This window comes from Anolis carolinensis, chromosome 3, assembly GCF_035594765.1.
Source record: "Anolis carolinensis isolate JA03-04 chromosome 3, rAnoCar3.1.pri, whole genome shotgun sequence".
In the NCBI taxonomy this organism is placed as follows: Eukaryota; Metazoa; Chordata; class Lepidosauria; order Squamata; family Dactyloidae; genus Anolis; species Anolis carolinensis.
Genome location: NC_085843.1, coordinates 288,355,641 through 288,373,173, shown reverse-complemented (window position 1 = coordinate 288,373,173; position 17,533 = coordinate 288,355,641). Strand labels below are relative to the sequence as shown.

The 17,533-nt window shown below is 47.1% G+C and overlaps 1 protein-coding gene across 6 annotated transcripts in view; it reads right to left on the bottom strand.

Annotated features, from left to right (window-relative positions):
- atp13a3 (ATPase 13A3) overlaps positions 1–16,414 on the bottom strand; it is a 53,592-nt gene extending 37,178 nt beyond the window's left edge. For 2 of the 6 annotated variants that reach the window (XM_062977527.1, XM_062977528.1), the window contains exon 1: positions 5,745–5,966. In XM_062977527.1, the coding sequence (XP_062833597.1) occupies positions 5,745–5,876 (132 nt within the window). In that variant the 5' untranslated portion in view covers positions 5,877–5,966. Of the gene's footprint in view, positions 1–5,744; positions 5,969–16,254 lie in introns of those variants that run through there. The other 4 variants (XM_062977530.1, XM_062977531.1, XM_062977529.1 and 1 more) reach the window with 4 other exon arrangements.
- Between the last annotated feature and the right edge of the window lie 1,119 nt (positions 16,415–17,533).

Below are 17,533 nucleotides of genomic sequence, written 5' to 3'. Positions count from 1 at the left end.
ATAGTTTAAATAACAAAAATATATAATTGTAATATATAACTGTATTTAATAAATCAAAAACTTTTACTACCATTATTTCCATGTACAAACATCTATGGTACCTCTTGCAGCTTCCACGCTAATTTCTCTCTATTGTAGTTTCAATGTAGTCATGAATAATGAATAATATAATAATAATATAATAGTAATAATATAATAATATACTACAATAATAATAGAATAATAATAGAATGATATATATATATAGAATATAATAGAATGTAATGTGCATAATTCCTATGGAGTAAACAACAAAACCACTGGACCAAATCACACCAAATTTGGCCACAAAGACATTAGTCATCCAATCAGTCTGCATGCGGCAGTGTGTCAGCAAAAATGGCTAGGCGTGTCAGTGCTGACACGCGTGTCATAGGTTGGCCATCACTGTTGTAGGGAGTTAGGCAGTTGTTTAGATTAAGCAATACATATTATAAAAGTCTGCCTTCTTTGTATTGTTTCTGCTCTTTCTGTATTCCCGAATAAAACAACCCTGGGGAGGGCATTGTGTGTTGTATGCTATGTCCGTTACTTGGTGAGGCCACCCCTCTGCTGCGGGTCAGACCCGGGGCCAAACCCTCTTACAGGATCATGGAGTTGTAGGAGACCCCAAGGGCCACCCAGTCCAACCCTTCTGCCTGACAGGAAGGCACCGTCCAAGCCCTCCCAACAGATGGCCAGCCTCTGCTGAAAAACTTCCAGACAAGGAAGAAAGGAGACTCTGCTGGACTTTGAGGAGTCCACTTACTCCACTTGGGACCGAGGGGACTCGTAGTTTAACCGCACAGCACCGCTCAAAACAGGAAAGTTACTCAATTTCTAAACCCAAGGGCCATCAATGCACACAGCCTCCTTCTTACTGAGATCCATCTTCACTTCAGCGGCCCCATCTGGCCCATTATGCACAACCTTCAGGCTCTGATCCAGCCACTCAACTGCCCACAGCTGACTTTTTTCCTCCCCTTGCCTTTGTTAAACTAATCATCGAGGCAAAATTTCATCTGAGGGTGCTTTTAATTTGCTATTACTTCGGCACATACTTATATGTATATCTTATAAACGGCTTCCACGTCACCTTGAACCAATTCTTTTTTATTTTTTCTCTTTCTAAACTTGTTTTCATGCTCATTTTCCAGACAAATCAACGACCTACATCCTGTCCATCCAACTCTTTATATCAATAACTTCTCTGATGACAAGGAGGAAAGCAGGCTCCCACCCGCACAGGGCGCATGGCCTGCACCACCAAACCCTCCAAACTCCCCCCAGCAGATTCGTGGTTTCAACGGACCACGATGAATGGGGAATGAGTGGCATCTCTGAGCCCTCAGGGGAGCCATGCAACCACATTATGACTGTTGTTGTCAGTGTTATCATTTATACACCATTTTATCTCTCCACAAAAGAGACTCAAATGCAGCCGCCTTTCAGCCACTGTGGCGCCAGGCCACAAAATGAGCATGTTGCATACTTTTCCACTCTGCTCTGAGGAACATACAGAGAAACTTCTGGTGCCCTCCCTCCTCCTGCCCCATCCGCGCTCAGGCGGTTTCGATGCACACGCAGGAATACAGGCACCACATGAGCGAAATGCACGTGGAATACTTGAACATTTTCTCTGGGGCAGCCACTTGAGAACACAAGGAAGGGCTCCGAAGCGGGACTGGAGCCCAGCGGGCGTCCGCCGTCCACCCAGCGCTCTGTCCCTGAAAGCGGCCGGCCAGGCGCCTCTGGCCAGTTCTCACAAACCTTAGCAAAACAGCCGCCTCCCTGCCCCTTTCTCCCTCCCCTCGGGGCACGGGGCCTTCCATAACAAAGGAAAGGCACAACCATCAGGGCCTCAGAAAAGGCAAGAAAAGAGATTCTCCCAAACACCAGAAAGAACACTTCTATTCTTAATTTATTATTTATTTATTTCTGATATTTCTACCCCGCCCTTCTCCACAGGGGACTCGGGGCGGCTTACACAACTGGCAGTATCACTACCAGTATATCATAATACAATAAAATAATAAAACAATTAAAATAGTTAAGAGTTTGTCAAGAGAGGGTGGGGAACCCTGAAGGACTTCAAACAGAAGTGCCTGGCCAGCTTTCATTGAATGCTAGAATTAGAGGAGACCGCATGGGACATCTAGCCATGCAGGAAAAGCACAATCTAAGCTCCCCTGACAGATGGCCATCCAGCTAGGGCAGCTGGACACAAGCCCCCTCCCTCTTCCTTATGACACCCTCTCACGTATTTATCCATGGCTCCCCTCATGTCTCCTCTCAGCCTTCTCTTCTGCAGGCTAAACATCCTCAGATCTTTAAGGGGCCTCCAGACCTTTCATCCCCCAGTGGCGCAATGGCTTCAACCCTTGTGCTGGCAGGACTGCTGACCAAAAGCTCAGCGGTTCGAATCCGGGGAACAGGGTGAGCTCCCGTTTGTCAGCTCCAGCTTCCCATGCGGGGACATAGAATCATAGAGTAGGAAAAGACCTCATGGGCCATCCAGTCCAACTCCTTGCCAAGAAGCAGGAAATCCCATTCAAAGCACTCCTGACAGATAGTCATCCAGCTTCTGCTTAAAAGCCTCCAAGGATTCCACCACAGCCCGGGGGAGAGTTCCACTGCCGAACAGCCCTTCTCACAGTGAGGAAGTTCTTCCTGATGTTCAGACGGAATCTCCTTTCCTGTAGTTTGAAGCCATTGTTCCATTGCGTCCTAGTCTCCAGGGCAGCAGCAAACAAGCTTGCTCCCTCCTCCCTATGACCTCCCCTCACATATTTGTACATGGCTATCATGTCTCCTCTCAGCCTTCTCTTCTGCAGGTTAAACATGCCCAGCTCTTTCAGCTGCTCCTCATAGGGCTTGTTCTCCAGACCCTTGATCATTTTAGTCGTCGTCCTCTGGGCATGAGAGAAGCCTCCCACAGGATGGTAAAACATCTGGGAGTCCCCTGGACCACCTCCTTGCAGACGGCCAATTATCTCACACCAGAAGTGCCTTGCAGTTTCTCAAGTCACTCCTGACACAATGAATTTCTTTGTTAAAAATATTTTAATTGTCCTCATCCTCGGAGAACCCTCCAGCTTGTCAATATCTCTTTTAAACTGTGGTGCCTGGAATTGGTGCCTGGAATTGGCGTAATTCCAGGTAAAGAGGTCTGACCATAACAGAAGAGAGAGGCTCCATGAATTCTTCCCTCGATCTGGACACAAGACAGACACCTTTGGATGCAGCCCAAAATCCCATGGGCTTTTAAAGCTACAGCATCACACCATGGGCTCATGTTCAGCATGTTTCCCATGAAGATTCCAAGATCTTTCCCACATGGAGCCAGGCGTCACCTATCCTGCAGCTTTGCATTTCACCTTTTCTGCCTAAGTCAAGTATCCTACACTTCTCCTTGTGTTAGTTTTGGCCATTCAGCTCTCTAAACTGTTAAGGTCATTTTGAATTCTGATCTTATCCTCTTGAGGATTAGCTCTCTCTCCCAATTGGGTGTCATCTGCAAACTTGATAGGTACACATGCCCTCTAAATCTTCATCCAAGTCATTAATAAAGATGTTGACCAGAACCACTAATGGCACTCCACTGTCACTTATTTCCAGGGTGAAGAGGAACCATGGGTAAGGAGCATTCTTTGGCTTTAGTCACTTAAAATCCACCTAGCAGTAGCAACCGCTTCCTAACAGTCAGATCTGCTTGAGCGGGGAATAGGCTGAGAAATGGCAGACCCACAATCCCACAGATGGCCTGTAGCTCAGTGGCACCTATGTTCAAAGCAGCACCAGAGGAAGGGTCACGGAGGCCGCAAAGACCCTCAAAGACACAGAGAGCAAGGGGGCTGCACAGCCAAGGCGGAGGGGGGTCTCCACCTGCAGAACGAGCCAGAGCAGAGGAAAGACGGGGCGCTGAGGACTGTGTGTTCTCGGGTACGAGAGTCAACTTCTTGTACAAGTTGAGGGCAAGTTTGGGCTTTTTGCCACTTGACACAGATAACACTATGTAACGCGATTTTTGTTCCTGGGTTGTAAATGTCATTTTCTAATTGGTTCTATCACAAATACATGGAAAAGGTTATTACCCAGAAAGGGCAAAAGGCCCTAAGGGAGTGGGGGCCTCTGTCAGGATACACCCACCTGCTCAGGGGTTGCAGGAGGCCAATTTCTCCAAAGGTGGGAGACCAGGGGAAACGCCCGCCCGGGAGGTAGCGGAGAAGGGGCACAACAAGGCTCCCTGGGGGGCAACCAGACAGCCACTGCCATAGAGCCACTCCCCACCATGACCACTTTCACGCACAAGGGTCAGAACATCGTCTTCCAAGACTCAAGAGGCACTGGCAACAAATCCATAGAATGGAAGAGATCTCCAGGGCCATCCAATCCAATCCTCCTTCTTCCAGGAAGGAAGATGCCACCCGAGCCCTCCTAATAGATGGCCATTCAGCCCCTGTTTAAAATCCTCTAGCAAAGGAAGCTTCGTCAGACTCTAAGGAGGCAGCGGATTCTATGGTCCAATAGCTCTTTGTTGGGAAGTTCCTCATCCATGTTTAGGAGGAATCCCTTTTCCTGTCATATGAACCCATGGCTCCATTAAGTCCTAGTCTCTGGAGCAGCAGAAAGCACGTGTGTCCCTTCCTCCTCCTCAATGGGAGATCCCTTCAAATAGGTTAACATGGCTCTCTTGTCCCCTTCTCTCTCTCCAACCCTCACATGCCTTTAGTCATTTCTCCTTAAACATTCATAATCTGCTGGAGAAAACACTTGGTCATTAAAAATGGTTTCATTCTATCCCTAATATTCCTGCAGACTCACAAGTAACAAGTTTCTGGAAAACAGAATTCTCAGCTCGGAAATTAGCAGCCAGGGAGATAGAAGATCAAAACAAAAACTGGCTGAATCAGTTTTTTCCTAGGCGGCTGCACTTTGGGAGAAAGCCATGACCCACCCGCTGGACTTCAGCAATTTGGCTCCATTTTTGTCTCTAGTTTTTATTCATAAATCAGCAACGCCGAGTCCCTATGGGAAATGGTGGCGGGGTATAAATAATAATAATCATCATCATTATTATTATTACTGTTGTTCTTATTAATAGAAAGAAAACATAACATAAATCAGTAATGATACAAAAAAGCTAATTTTTATATATCACTAAAACCACAAAGCTATCTGACTAGTCACAACAGACAACAAAACTACATCAAGCAAATACACAAACCTAGCACATACCTGCATTAACATGTGCATACTACATACGCAAAACTACAGAAACTAATCTACGAAACTCATGCTCATTTGTTGATTTTTACCCCTTATTGTTCTACTCTCTTTAGACAGTATCCTATAACCACATTTCTGCTTTTAATAATATTTCTCTAATTAGCAGCTGAGATTTGCCCCCATCGCGGTTGACGTGAAAAAGAAGCAAACAAATCTCAATCCTTCTCTAAAGTTCCTCAAAGAACATCTCTCTGGAAGCATCACTGCTGCCCGACTTTGGCGAGGTGCTTCCGCCTGTGCAGCCAGGTCACTCACAAGACCCAGAATCCACCAAGCTCTGACCGCCATCACCATCAGCCTCCCTCTTGGACTTGCAGGCTTGGAACCCGGTGCCTCCCCCCAAGGAAGGGAAGCCTTGCTCCCACTATTTTGCTGGGGTCACGTCCCCCTGCAGCCCCATACCACCCACCCCCCAGCAGATCCCCCAGTGAAGGCACCTGTCCTGAGAGGAGGCCAGCGGCTGTGCTTCTGCCCCGGGGCTCTCCTCCTTCCTCTCCTTCCCTCTCCTCCTCCTCCTCTTCCTTCTCCTCCGCCTTCTCCTCCTCTGGGCTGCCTTTTATTGCCTCCATGGCCAGCACCCTATCTGCCACGGAAGTCCTGCCAATGAACTATTTTGTCTCAATATTATTATTTTTTGAAAAAATACTAAGAGAACAGCTCGAGCGGCCTTATCTCAAGAGCACTTGGCACCCTTCACCTCGGAGTTTCTTTTTTGGAAAGAACACCCCAAGGGAACAATGGTCCCGCGCATGCATGGGGCTGGAGGGAGGATGTGTGGCGGCCCCAGGCGGCTGGTGCAGCACACGCTATTCTTCCAGGGGCTTTGTGTGGATGCGGGGGTCCCGGCCCCTGCCCCCCTGTGCAGGCAGGGCCCTGATGTTATCTCCTCGGCTGAAGAAAACATTTGAGGGCTGCCGGGCAGACCAGCCCTTCCTTGCGCACACAATGGGCGTCTTTGTGCTCACAGCGGAGTAAACACATAATGCCAGGCACTAAAAAGGGGGAAGAGGCGCCAGCCCTTCACAGACGGAGTGCGCTTATTGCCCGCCTCTTCTGCTCCTGCTCCGCAGAGCTATTCTTGAACATGAGGAGCTGCCCGGCCAGGAAGGGCCAGAAACACCTCCCAGAAGCAGCAGGAGCAGCGCATGGCCGGCCCCTGGCGTCCGCACTTGTGCCTCAAAGCCCAAGGCAACACAAGGGACAGGGGACAAGGGTCACCGGCCTCGGCCAGCTTCACAGAGAGGACACCTGCATCACCTTTACCTGAAATACGTGGAAGGACTGGGGCAGTAAGGGAGGGAGAGGCACCAAGGGCCATCCAGTCCAGCCCCCTTCTGTTAAGAACAGAGACACAGTCAAAGCACTCCCAACAGATGCCCATCTAGTCCCATTTGCTAAACAACTCTGACTGTGAGGACACTCTTCACATTGCTTTCCCTGCCATTTGAATCCATGGCTCCACCCTGTCCCAGTCACAAGCTGGCCCATTCCTCCTCCTCGATGTTGCATCCTTTCCAATACTGAAACCTGGCTCTGGTATCCCTTCTTCTCAGCCTTGTCTCCTCCAAGCTAAACATATTCAGCTCCATCGGCCCTTCCTCACAGGACTTGGTTTCCAAACCTTTTATCATTTTAGCCACTCTTCTCTGGACACCTTCCAGCTCAAACTGCTTTGCCCAGAACTGGACACAGGGACACTAAAACACATGCGCAAGCTGCAGCTGTACCTTGTGAAGTCTGATTTGGCCACGCTGCTCCACGCCCAAGTCACCTCCAGATTGGATTATTACAATGCACTTTACATGGGGCTGCCCTTGAAGATGGCCCGGAAACTACAATTGGTCCAACGATCAGCAGCCAGACTGCTAACGGGAGCGAATTACAGGGAGCGGTCAACCCCCCTGTTCAAGAAGCTCCACTGGCTGCCAATTATAACCCACTCTCACTTCAAGGTGCAGGTTCTTACTTATAAAGCTCTAAATGGTTCAGGACCTGCCTACCTTCGCGATCATGTTTCCCCCTACGAACCTGCACAATCTCTTTGTTCATCCGGGGAGGCCCTTCTCTCGCTTCCACCATCACAAGCTCAACTTGTTGGGACGAGGGAGCGGGCCTTCTCTGCAGTGGCCCCTGGATCTGGAAATCCCTTCCTAGGGAGATCAGGCAAGCTCCCACCCTATCGTTTTAAAAAGAGTTAAAAACTTGGCTCTTCCAGTACGCTTTCAAATAACCTAGCCCCATGAACATAACTTGAACGAACTTTATGACATCTCACACTTTGTATTATTCTCTCCTGGAAGAAACTTGAAATCCAGCCTCACCCAATTCTTGTTGAGAACATTGAGTACTTTGTCCATCTATGCCTCAAATGGCACTATAATACAGATTGTTTGCACTTTTGTCTAGACCGCCACCATTTTATTTTATTTATTTATTTTATTGTCTTGTTATCCTATGTTTTAAACTGGTTTTTATTGCTATCATATTGTATTTTCTGTTTTTATTTTATTTTATAAGTTTTAAGCTGTTGAGTCCACATGTATTGTATTTGCTTGGCCCTGTGTAAGCTGCCCTGCGTCCCCATGGGGAGATGGAGGCAGGATACAAAAATGTTGTTGTTGTTGTTATTCCAGGTGAGGTCTGACCCAAGCAGAAGAAGATAGTGGGGCTAGGACTTCCCTCCATCGAGGCACGGGGGGATATGGAGGTCTGTCCTCCGAGTAGTGTGCATGTTTCACGCAGGGACTTCCTTCAAAGAAATGGACAGACAGCAGTCCAGGCTTTGCTCCCTCGGCCTGGCTTATGAATATAGGAGAATCTATCCAGCCTCTCCAAGCACACAGAAGGGCCCTCCGAGGCTCAAGAGCTGCAGAGAAGTCCAAGAGCGTGGCTGCAACACAACGCAGGGCAAACCAACCTGGCTCTGTCTAACCTTCACAAAAGGTAGAAAAAGGAGCAGCCATCCCTGTGGACTCCTGGCCCACAGACTGGCAAAAGAGGCAGGGCCAAACGTGGCTCTCTCTCCTCCTCCTCCTCTGTGGCGGTCAGTCCCAGTGGGGCCAGAGGAGAGCGGCCAGGCAGGCCTTTGCCAGCGGCAGCCGCTGTTCCGCCTTGACCTTGAGCCAAGGGCAACAGCAGCGCTCTGCAGGCGGCAGGATGAGTCACCGGAGGATGCCACCCTCGGAGTCAAACACACAGCCACTTTCTTAACTGCGGTGATTCCCACAACCACGTACAGAGTCATCAAAGCCCATTCACCCGTCACCGAGTCAGGCAGTCAAGCAGCAATGATAGGCTGGAAACAGCAAACTTGCTCGGACTTGTGGCACCCACTGACCGCTGCCCCTTCCTTTCAGGCCTCTGCAGAGCAGAGCACAAGGGGCGACCAGGCTCTGCCTAGCAGGATGAAGGGCCTTCATGCACAGGCAGTCATTTAACCTCTCTTCCCAATTGATGGGCATGAACCAAGAAGGGAAAGAACAAGGGATGGATTTCAGGAAGGCATTTGACAAGGTCCCCCATGGTCTTCTTGCAAATAAACTAGTAAAACATGAGCTGGACTGGGAATTTGTGAAGTGAGCGAACTCAAAGAGTGCTTCTCTCCAATGGTTCCTCCTCGTCACCCTGGAAAGAAGTGACGAGTAGAGTGACATAAGGAGAGTTAGGTCCTGGGTCCAGTAGTGTTCAGCATCTTTATGAATGACTGGGATGAAGGTCTAGAGGACCTCCTGATCAAGTTTGCAGATGACTCCAAGGAGGGAGAGCCAATACTCCAGAGGACAGGGTCAGAATTCGGAATGACCTTAACAGAGTAGAGGGCTGATTGGTCAAAACTAACAAGATGAATTTCAAAAAGGACAAATGTAAGCTAGCCCACTTAGGCAAAAAAAAAAACGAAATGCAGAAACAGGATGGGTGACACTTGGCTTGACAACAATCCATGTGACAAAGATCTTGGAGTCTTCGTGGGGAACAAGCTGAACATGAGCCAAGAGTGTGATGCAGCAGCTAAAAAAGCCAATGGGATTGTGGCCTGCATAAATAGGTGTGGTGTCCAGATTGAAAGAAGTCATGGTGCCTCTTTATTCCGCCTTATTTAGACCTCACCTGGAATAATACTGTGTCTACTTCTGGGCCCCACAATTCAAGAAAGACATTGACTCTAAGATGGAAGGTGTCCAGAGGAGGGTGACTAAAAGGGTCAAAGGTCTGGAGACCATGAATCCCTCTGAGGAGAGGCTTAAAGAGCTGGGTCTGTTTGGCCTGCAGAAGAGAAGGCTGAAACATGGTCGCCGTGTTTCTCTATTTGAAAGGTTGTCCCAAGGAAGAGGAAGAAAGCCTTGTTTTCTGCTGCCCTGGAGACTAGGACTCAGTGGAGCCATGGGTTCAAATGGCAAGAAAAGAGATTTCACCTGAACATTAGAAATAACTTCTTGACCGTAAGAAGAGCTGCTCAGCCATGGAACTCTCTGCTTCAGAGTGTAAGGAAAGCTCTTTCCTTGGAGGCTTTTAAACAAATGGCTGGATGGCCATCTGTCAGGGGTGCTTTGATTGTGCTTTTCCAGCATGGAAGAAGGGGGTGGACTAAATGGCCCATGCAGACTCTTCCAACTCTATGATTCTATGAACTGGTTCTGCAGATGATGCCACTAGATCCAGTTTGGCTTCCTGGCCCATTGCCTGAGGTTTCATGAAGAAGGGCTTCTGGCAACGGACTGGGCTGGCTGCAGGGACGGGTGACTAAAAGTCTCACAAACCTGATCAGGAGGGCTTCAAACTGAGTTATTTGGGGGGGGGGGGGGGGTGAAGAGGAGGCAGTGGTTTTGAAGGCAGGAGTGCACCAGTAAATTAGGCCGGACAAAGATCAGGGAGAAAAACCTTTTCCATCCCCTGAAATCTTCCACAAGGCAGTTGCTTCAGACCGAGACATAGTTGACTGAGGCGTGATCGAGAAACCAAGGGAAAGGGGAACAGCTGGGAGCAATCCATGAAATATATAACTGCAGAAAGAATGTAGTTTCTGCAAATGTAAATACTGTTTTAGATGGGTGCTTGCTAGATACAATGGACCGCAAGGCTGGAACAAAAGCTGGCAGTATGAGCAGAAAGCTCAAGATGGGAAATGATAAACCGGCCATTGAGAGGAGGAGGAGGGCTTTGTGAAGCTGCTGCTGGCTGGCTACACTTGTAAAATTTCCAGGTATTCATTGAGCCATGATGTCATGGCGATTGTCTCCGGTTTGTTAGTGGAGCAAAGTGCAAGCAGCCTCTGTGTCTCAGTCGTACATACACAAAGCAGGCAGGACTAGCCTCTGAGGCCTGTGGCCGTGGGTCCGGCAAAGCAGGAGCCTCAAGTGGACACTTCTGGGGCCAGTAAGATGATGATGCTTGAAGTAAGACTGTTGGGTCTCGCTTTCCCTTCTAGAGCCGGCAGTTGCCTTGGAACCTCAAGAGGTCACAAGACGTGGACACCTTCCCAGGACAGTTTGCTCCCTTCTGACCAGCCCTGAGAGAGGCCCGGCTCCATCCAACAGGGGAAAGCCTCAGCGCACATTTGGGCTACTGGCAGCCAAGGAGGAAGACAGAGTGAGGTGCAGTGGCCCTGCCGGTCAGCTAGAGAGATCCAAGGGGCTGCTGCAGAGATGCCGCTTTGAAACCTCTTTGGGGAGATAAAGTGGGATACAAATAAATAAAACAACAACAACAACAACAATAATAATAATAATAATAATAATGCCAGCAGTGGGCATCACAGTCCAGAGGGAAAGAGGCTAAGCTCAAAATATTTGAATACCTGAAAGGCTGCCATAAGGAAGAGGGAGCAGGCTTGTTTTCTGCTGCCCTGGAGACCAGGACTCAGAGCCATGGGATCAAATTACAGGCAGTCCCTGAGTTACAAGCATCCAACTTAGAGACCACTCCTATTTAAAAATGGGGTTGAGACAACAGGAGTGAGAGAAAACTCCCCCTCTGAAGGAAAAGAAATCCACTCCTAGAAGTTATCATCAGGGGCCAAGGGGTCTCCACTGACGCCTTATCACCAATCTTTGTTTCCATAACAAGCCATATTTTCCAAAATCCAGTTCTCAGGGGACAGAAGTGAGGTGAAATCTTCTGAACAGGGGCTCAGACAGCAAAGGAAACCATACAGAGGTGTTCACCCTTCCCTATGCTATCCAAAGCTAAAAAAAATTATATTTGGCTGGAGTTACACTTGTCCTGACTTATGTCCCTGTTCTGACTTACAAATAAATTCACACGCAGAACCACGGCAGGCCCTCCTGCTGCTGTGACCTCCCTTCCTCTAGCACCAGACCCCTCCCATTTCGGTGGCCTCTGCAGAAGGGACCCCTTGGCGTCTGGCCCAGGAAGGAAGGAAGGAAGGCATACACAGAGGCACAGAAGGCGAGGGATCCCCAGGACCAGCCGGGTGCCCTTCTGCTGAGAAAGAAGGCACCATCCAAGACCTCCTGAGAGATGGCCTTCCTTCTCTGCTTCCTGAGAAGGAAGGTGGCTCCGCCAGACCCCAAGAAAACAACAGCTCCTACTGTCAGGATGGGTTCAGAAAAGGAAATTTGACCTGAACCTTAGGAAGAACATTCTGACTGTAAGAAGAGCTGTTCAGTAGTGGAACTCTCTGCCCTGGAGTCTGGTGGAGGCTCCCTCCTTGGAGGCTTTTAAACAGAGGATAAACAGACCCAGCTCAAAGGGACCCATGGCTTCCCGAAGGCAGGCCTTTTCAGGGGCCCTCCTCTGGACCCCTTCCCACTTGTCTGTCTTGATATTTGTTTTGCCCAGAACACTGGGAGCTGCATTATTTTAGGTGGGAAGATCTGCCCAGAGCAGCAACAACAGAGACTGGAGCCCCTTCCATAGGCCTTCCTCCTTGGATGCAGCCTAGAATAATAGAATCAGAATAACAGAGTTGGTAGAGACCACATGAGCCATGCAGGAAAAGCACAATCAAAGCACCCGACCGATGGCCATCCAGCCTCTGTTTAAAAGTTTCCAAGGAAGGAGCCTCCACCAGACTCCAGAGCAGAGAGTTCCACTGCTGAACAGTTGTGATCAGGTGGAATTATTATTACTAATATCATTATTTATTTATTTTTCTCCCGCTTTTCTCCCATGGGTGGGACTCAAAGCAGCAAAGTAACTGATTTTTCTGTCATGTCAGAAGTGACTTGAGAACATACTGAAAGTCGTTTCTGGTGTGAGAGAATTGGCCACCTACAGAGACATTGCCCAGGGGATGTGTTGCTTGGAGGCTTCTCTCATGTCCCCGCAAGCTAAAGCTGACAGACGGGAGCTCATCCCCTCTCACGGATTCAAACCGCTAACCTTCAGGTCAGTTACCCAGTTACCCAGTTCAGACAGCACAAGAGTTTAACCCATTGCGCCACTGCGGCTCCTTAACTGATAACTGATTAAATAAACACAATTACAAAAACAATACACAACGAACTTAATACTGTAAATACAACATTATCAACTAATATTCCCTGGGCCTCAGGCCACTGAGGTCATCCATAAAAAACATACAGTAGAGCCACTTATCCAAGATAAATGGGCCGGCAGAACACTGGATAAGAGAAAATCTTGGATAATAAGAAGGGATTAAGAAAAAAGCCTATCAAACATAGAATTACATTCTGATTTTACAAATTAAACACCAAAACACCATGTTTTACAAGAAATTGACAGAAAAAGCAGTACACAGTAATGTTATGTAGTAATTACTGTATTTACGAATTTGGCACCAAAACATTACAATATTTACTACAAAAACAATGGCTACTAAAAGACAGACTGCTTTGGATAATAGAGAACCTTGGATGCGTGAAGCTTGGATAAGTGAGACTCTATTGTATTAAAAATCCTAAAGCTTCACTTCTTTAGATTATATAAACGTCAGTCCGAGATAGCCTTCATTGATATGCCTTTCCTGTAGCAACCTGGTCATTTCTTATTTTGGGTTATCTGGAAAGGTCTGCTTCCAGAGGGAGGTTTCGATCTGTGCACGAAAGGCCAGCAGCGAGAGGGCCGATCACACCTCTTTGGGGAGGGGGTTCCAGAGCCGCGGAGCCACCACTGAGAAGCAAGGCCCTTTCTCTCGTTCCCACTAACTGCACTTGCGATGGCAGTGGGACTGAGAGGAGGGCCTCTCTTGATAATCTCAGGGCTGATGTGGGTTGGTACAACTTTTATAATGTGCACTTTACTTAGTCTATTATCATAACCTTGCTGTTTTTAATTCCATATTTTATTAAGTGTTTTTTTATTTCTATAGGTTAATGTTTAAAATTTTATAATTTGTGTATGTTTTTTGTTTATTGATGTATTGTATATTGTATATTGGAGCCCCGGTGGTGAAGTGTGTTAAAGCACTGAGCTGGAGACCGAAAGGTCCCAGGTTCAAAACCCAGGAGCAGCATGAGCGGCCGCTGTTAGCTCCAGCTCCTGCCAACCTAGCAGTTCGAAAACATGCCAATGTGAGTAGATCAATAGGTACCCGCCCCGGCGGGAAGGTAATGGCGCTCCATGCAGTCATGCCTATGGCCACATGACCTTGGAGGTGTCTATGGACAACGCCAGCTCTTCGGCTTAGAAATGGAGATGAGCATCAACCCCCAGAGTCGGTCATGACTGGACTTAACGTCAGGGGAAACCTTTACCTTTACCTACATTGTATATTGTTATTGTTTTTATCTGGTATTATCTGTAAGCCGCCCCGAGTCCCCTTCAGGAGAGATGGAGGCAGGGTATAAATAAACATTATTACATTATCATCATCATCATCTAATTACTTATTAATCGCCCTCCATCCAAGATGCGATTTACAAGATAAAATTGTAAAGGATAAAAATACATACATACAAATATTGATAACATTAACATAGATTAAAAGTTCTAGTAAAAAGCCATAATATTATTATTATTATTATTATTATTATTATTATTATATTAGGAGGAGACACAGTTCCTCAAATAGGCTGGGCCCAAACTGTTAAGGGCTTTTTTCTTATTGTGTCAGAAGCTACATGGAACCATACTGCAAGTCGCTTCTGGTGTGAGAGAATTGGCCGTGTACAGAGACATTGCCCAGGGGACATTGCCTGGCTGTGTCATCATTCTGCTGAGAGGCTTGTCTTGTGTCCCCGCAAGCTAGAGCTGACAGACAAGAGCTCACCCTGTCTCGCGGATTCGGACTGCTAACTTTCAGGTCAGCAATGCCACCTTTGGGTCAGCAGTTCACCTGGCACAAAACTTGGCTCTTCACACAGGCCTCTGGATAAGTACTGCCCATTTGTATGATAAATTTCATACCAGCGATTCCTTCTTGATCGGTTGCATCTTTGCATTGTTAATCTCGCCGATATAGACACAGGGTTTTATAATGATCGTGATTTTTTAATGCCTTTTAAATTTATCTGTGTGTTTTTGTATTTGATATTACCGTATGCTGGTTTTATATCTGTAAGCCGCCCTGAATCCCTCTGGGGAGATGGTGGCGGGGTACAAAAATAAAATTATTATTATTATATTATTATTATTATTATTCATCCCCACTTCAAGGTGCTCTCCCGTGATCTTATAGCCCTTTCAACTACCTCTTGTATACAAAACTCACTTAGCGCACTTTTGCCCAGTTCATTTTTATGATTCTATTGCTGTGTTTTAACTTGTTTTACTAATGATCTGTTATTTTACTTAGAATCATAGAATCATAGAATAGTAGAGTTGGAAGAGACCACATGGGCCATCTAGTCCAACCCCCTGCTAAGAAGCAGGAAATCGCATTCAAAGCACCCCCGACAGATGGCCATCCAGCCTCTGCTTAAAAGCCTCCAAGGAAGGAGCCTCCACCACGGCCCCGGGGAGAGAGTTCCACTGTCGAACAGCCCTTCTCACAGTGAGGAAGTTCTTCCTGATGTTCAGGTGGAATCTCCTTTCCTGTAGTTTGAAGCCATTGTTCCGTGTCCTAGTCTGCAGGGCAGCAGAAAACAAGCTCCCTCCCTCCTCCCTATGACTTCCCCTCACGTATTTGTACATGGCTATCATGTCTCCTCTCAGCCTTCTCTTCTGCAGGCTAAACATGCCCAGCTCTTTAAGCCGCTCCTCATAGGGCTTGTTCTCCAAACCCTTAATCATTTTAGTCGCCCTCCTCTGGACACTTTCCAGCTTGTCAACATCTCCCTTCAACTGTGGTGCCCAAAATTGGACACAGTGTGATTCCAGGTAAAGTGGTCTGACCAAGGCAGAATAGAATAAGGGGGAGCAGGACTTCCCTGGATCTAGACGCTATTCCCCTATTGATGCAGGCAGGCAAAACTACTTTTATGTTAGTTTTTAATTATTATTTTTTTGCACGGGGGTTTCTGTTATTTTATGTTGTTTTATGTTTGTTATTTTATTTTCCCGGGCTTTGGCCCCATGTAAGCTGCCCCGAATCCCCCCGGGGAGATGGAGGTGGGATATAAAAATAAAATTATTATAATATTATTATTATTATTAACCCATTGCACCACCATTTGGGGCTTTATAGGCTAAAGCCAACCTCGCTTCTGTCCTGTCAAGTGAACCCAAGGCTCCATTGAGGCCTAGTTTCCAAGTGAGGCCTATCCCAAGCAGTAGAAAAGGGCGCCTGGGCCAACTTGGGCCCTCCCTCCCTTAAGTGGTTTTGGACTCCAACTCCCACCATTCCTCACAGCCTCAGGCCCTTTCCTTTTGCCCCTCAGCCGCTTAAGCGGCTGAGGGGCAAAAGGAAGGGGCCTGAGGCTGTGAGGAATGGTGGGAGTTGGAGTCCAAAACACCCGGAGGGAGGGAAGGCCCAAATTGGCCCAGGCCTAGATTATATTCCTCATGCCTTCCTCCCGCCGCCCTTTGGCCACGTGGCCGCTCGTCTTTCCCTCCTCCCTCCCTCTTTCTGCCCTTCTTTCTCCTCACCGGGGTCCCGGCTCCTCCGCTTTTCCCTCCGCTCCTTTCCGTCAGGGCCTTCGCCGCCCTCCCCGCCGTCGCCCGGACAACCGGCGGACCCCGGCCCTCTCTCTCTGCCGGCGCAGGGGAGTGACGTCACGCGGGAGGAGGAGAAGCCGGACAGGGCGCCCCGCTTGGCCCCGCCCACTCCGTAGCCCCGCCCCCTCTCCCCGCCGGCGCGGTAAAGAGACGTCACGAGGGGTGAAACGCAGAAGAGTCCAACCCCCTTCTCTCTGCCTTCATCCAGGAAAGGCACCATCGAAGCTCCCTCGACAGATGGCCATCCAGCATCTACATCTATAATAATATTATAATGTAATATTACTAATAATCTTACCATATAATGATATAGTACAGTATAGTAATTTAATGCTTACATTGTGCTATGCTAATAATATATTGTATGTACATGTAGGAAAGGCACCATCGAAGCTCCCTCGACAGATGGCCATCCAGCATCTACATCTATAATAATATTATAATGTAATATTACTAATAATCTTACCATACAATGATATAGTACAATATAGTAATTTAATGCTTACATTGTGCTATGCTAATAATATATTGTATGTACATGTAGGAAAGGCACCATCGAAGCTCCCTCGACAGATGGCCATCCAGCATCTACATCTATAATAATATTATAATGTAATATTACTAATAATCTTACCATATAATGATATAGTACAGTATAGTAATTTAATGCTTACATTGTGCTATGCTAATAATATATTGTATGTACATGTAGGAAAGGCACCATCGAAGCTCCCTCGACAGATGGCCATCCAGCATCTACATCTATAATAATATTATAATGTAATATTACTAATAATCTTACCATACAATGATATAGTACAATAGAGTAATTTAATGCTTACATTGTGCTATGCTAATAATATATTGTATGTACATGTAGGAAAGGCACCATCGAAGCTCCCTCGACAGATGGCCATCCAGCATCTACATCTATAATAATATTATAATGTAATATTACTAATAATCTTACCATATAATGATATAGTACAATATAGTAATTTAATGCTTACATTGTGCTATGCTAATAATATATTGTATGTACATGTAGGAAAGGCACCATCGAAGCTCCCTCGACAGATGGCCATCCAGCATCTACATCTATAATAATATTATAATGTAATATTACTAATAATCTTACCATACAATGATATAGTACAGTATAGTAATTTAATGCTTACATTGTGCTATGCTAATAATATATTGTATGTAC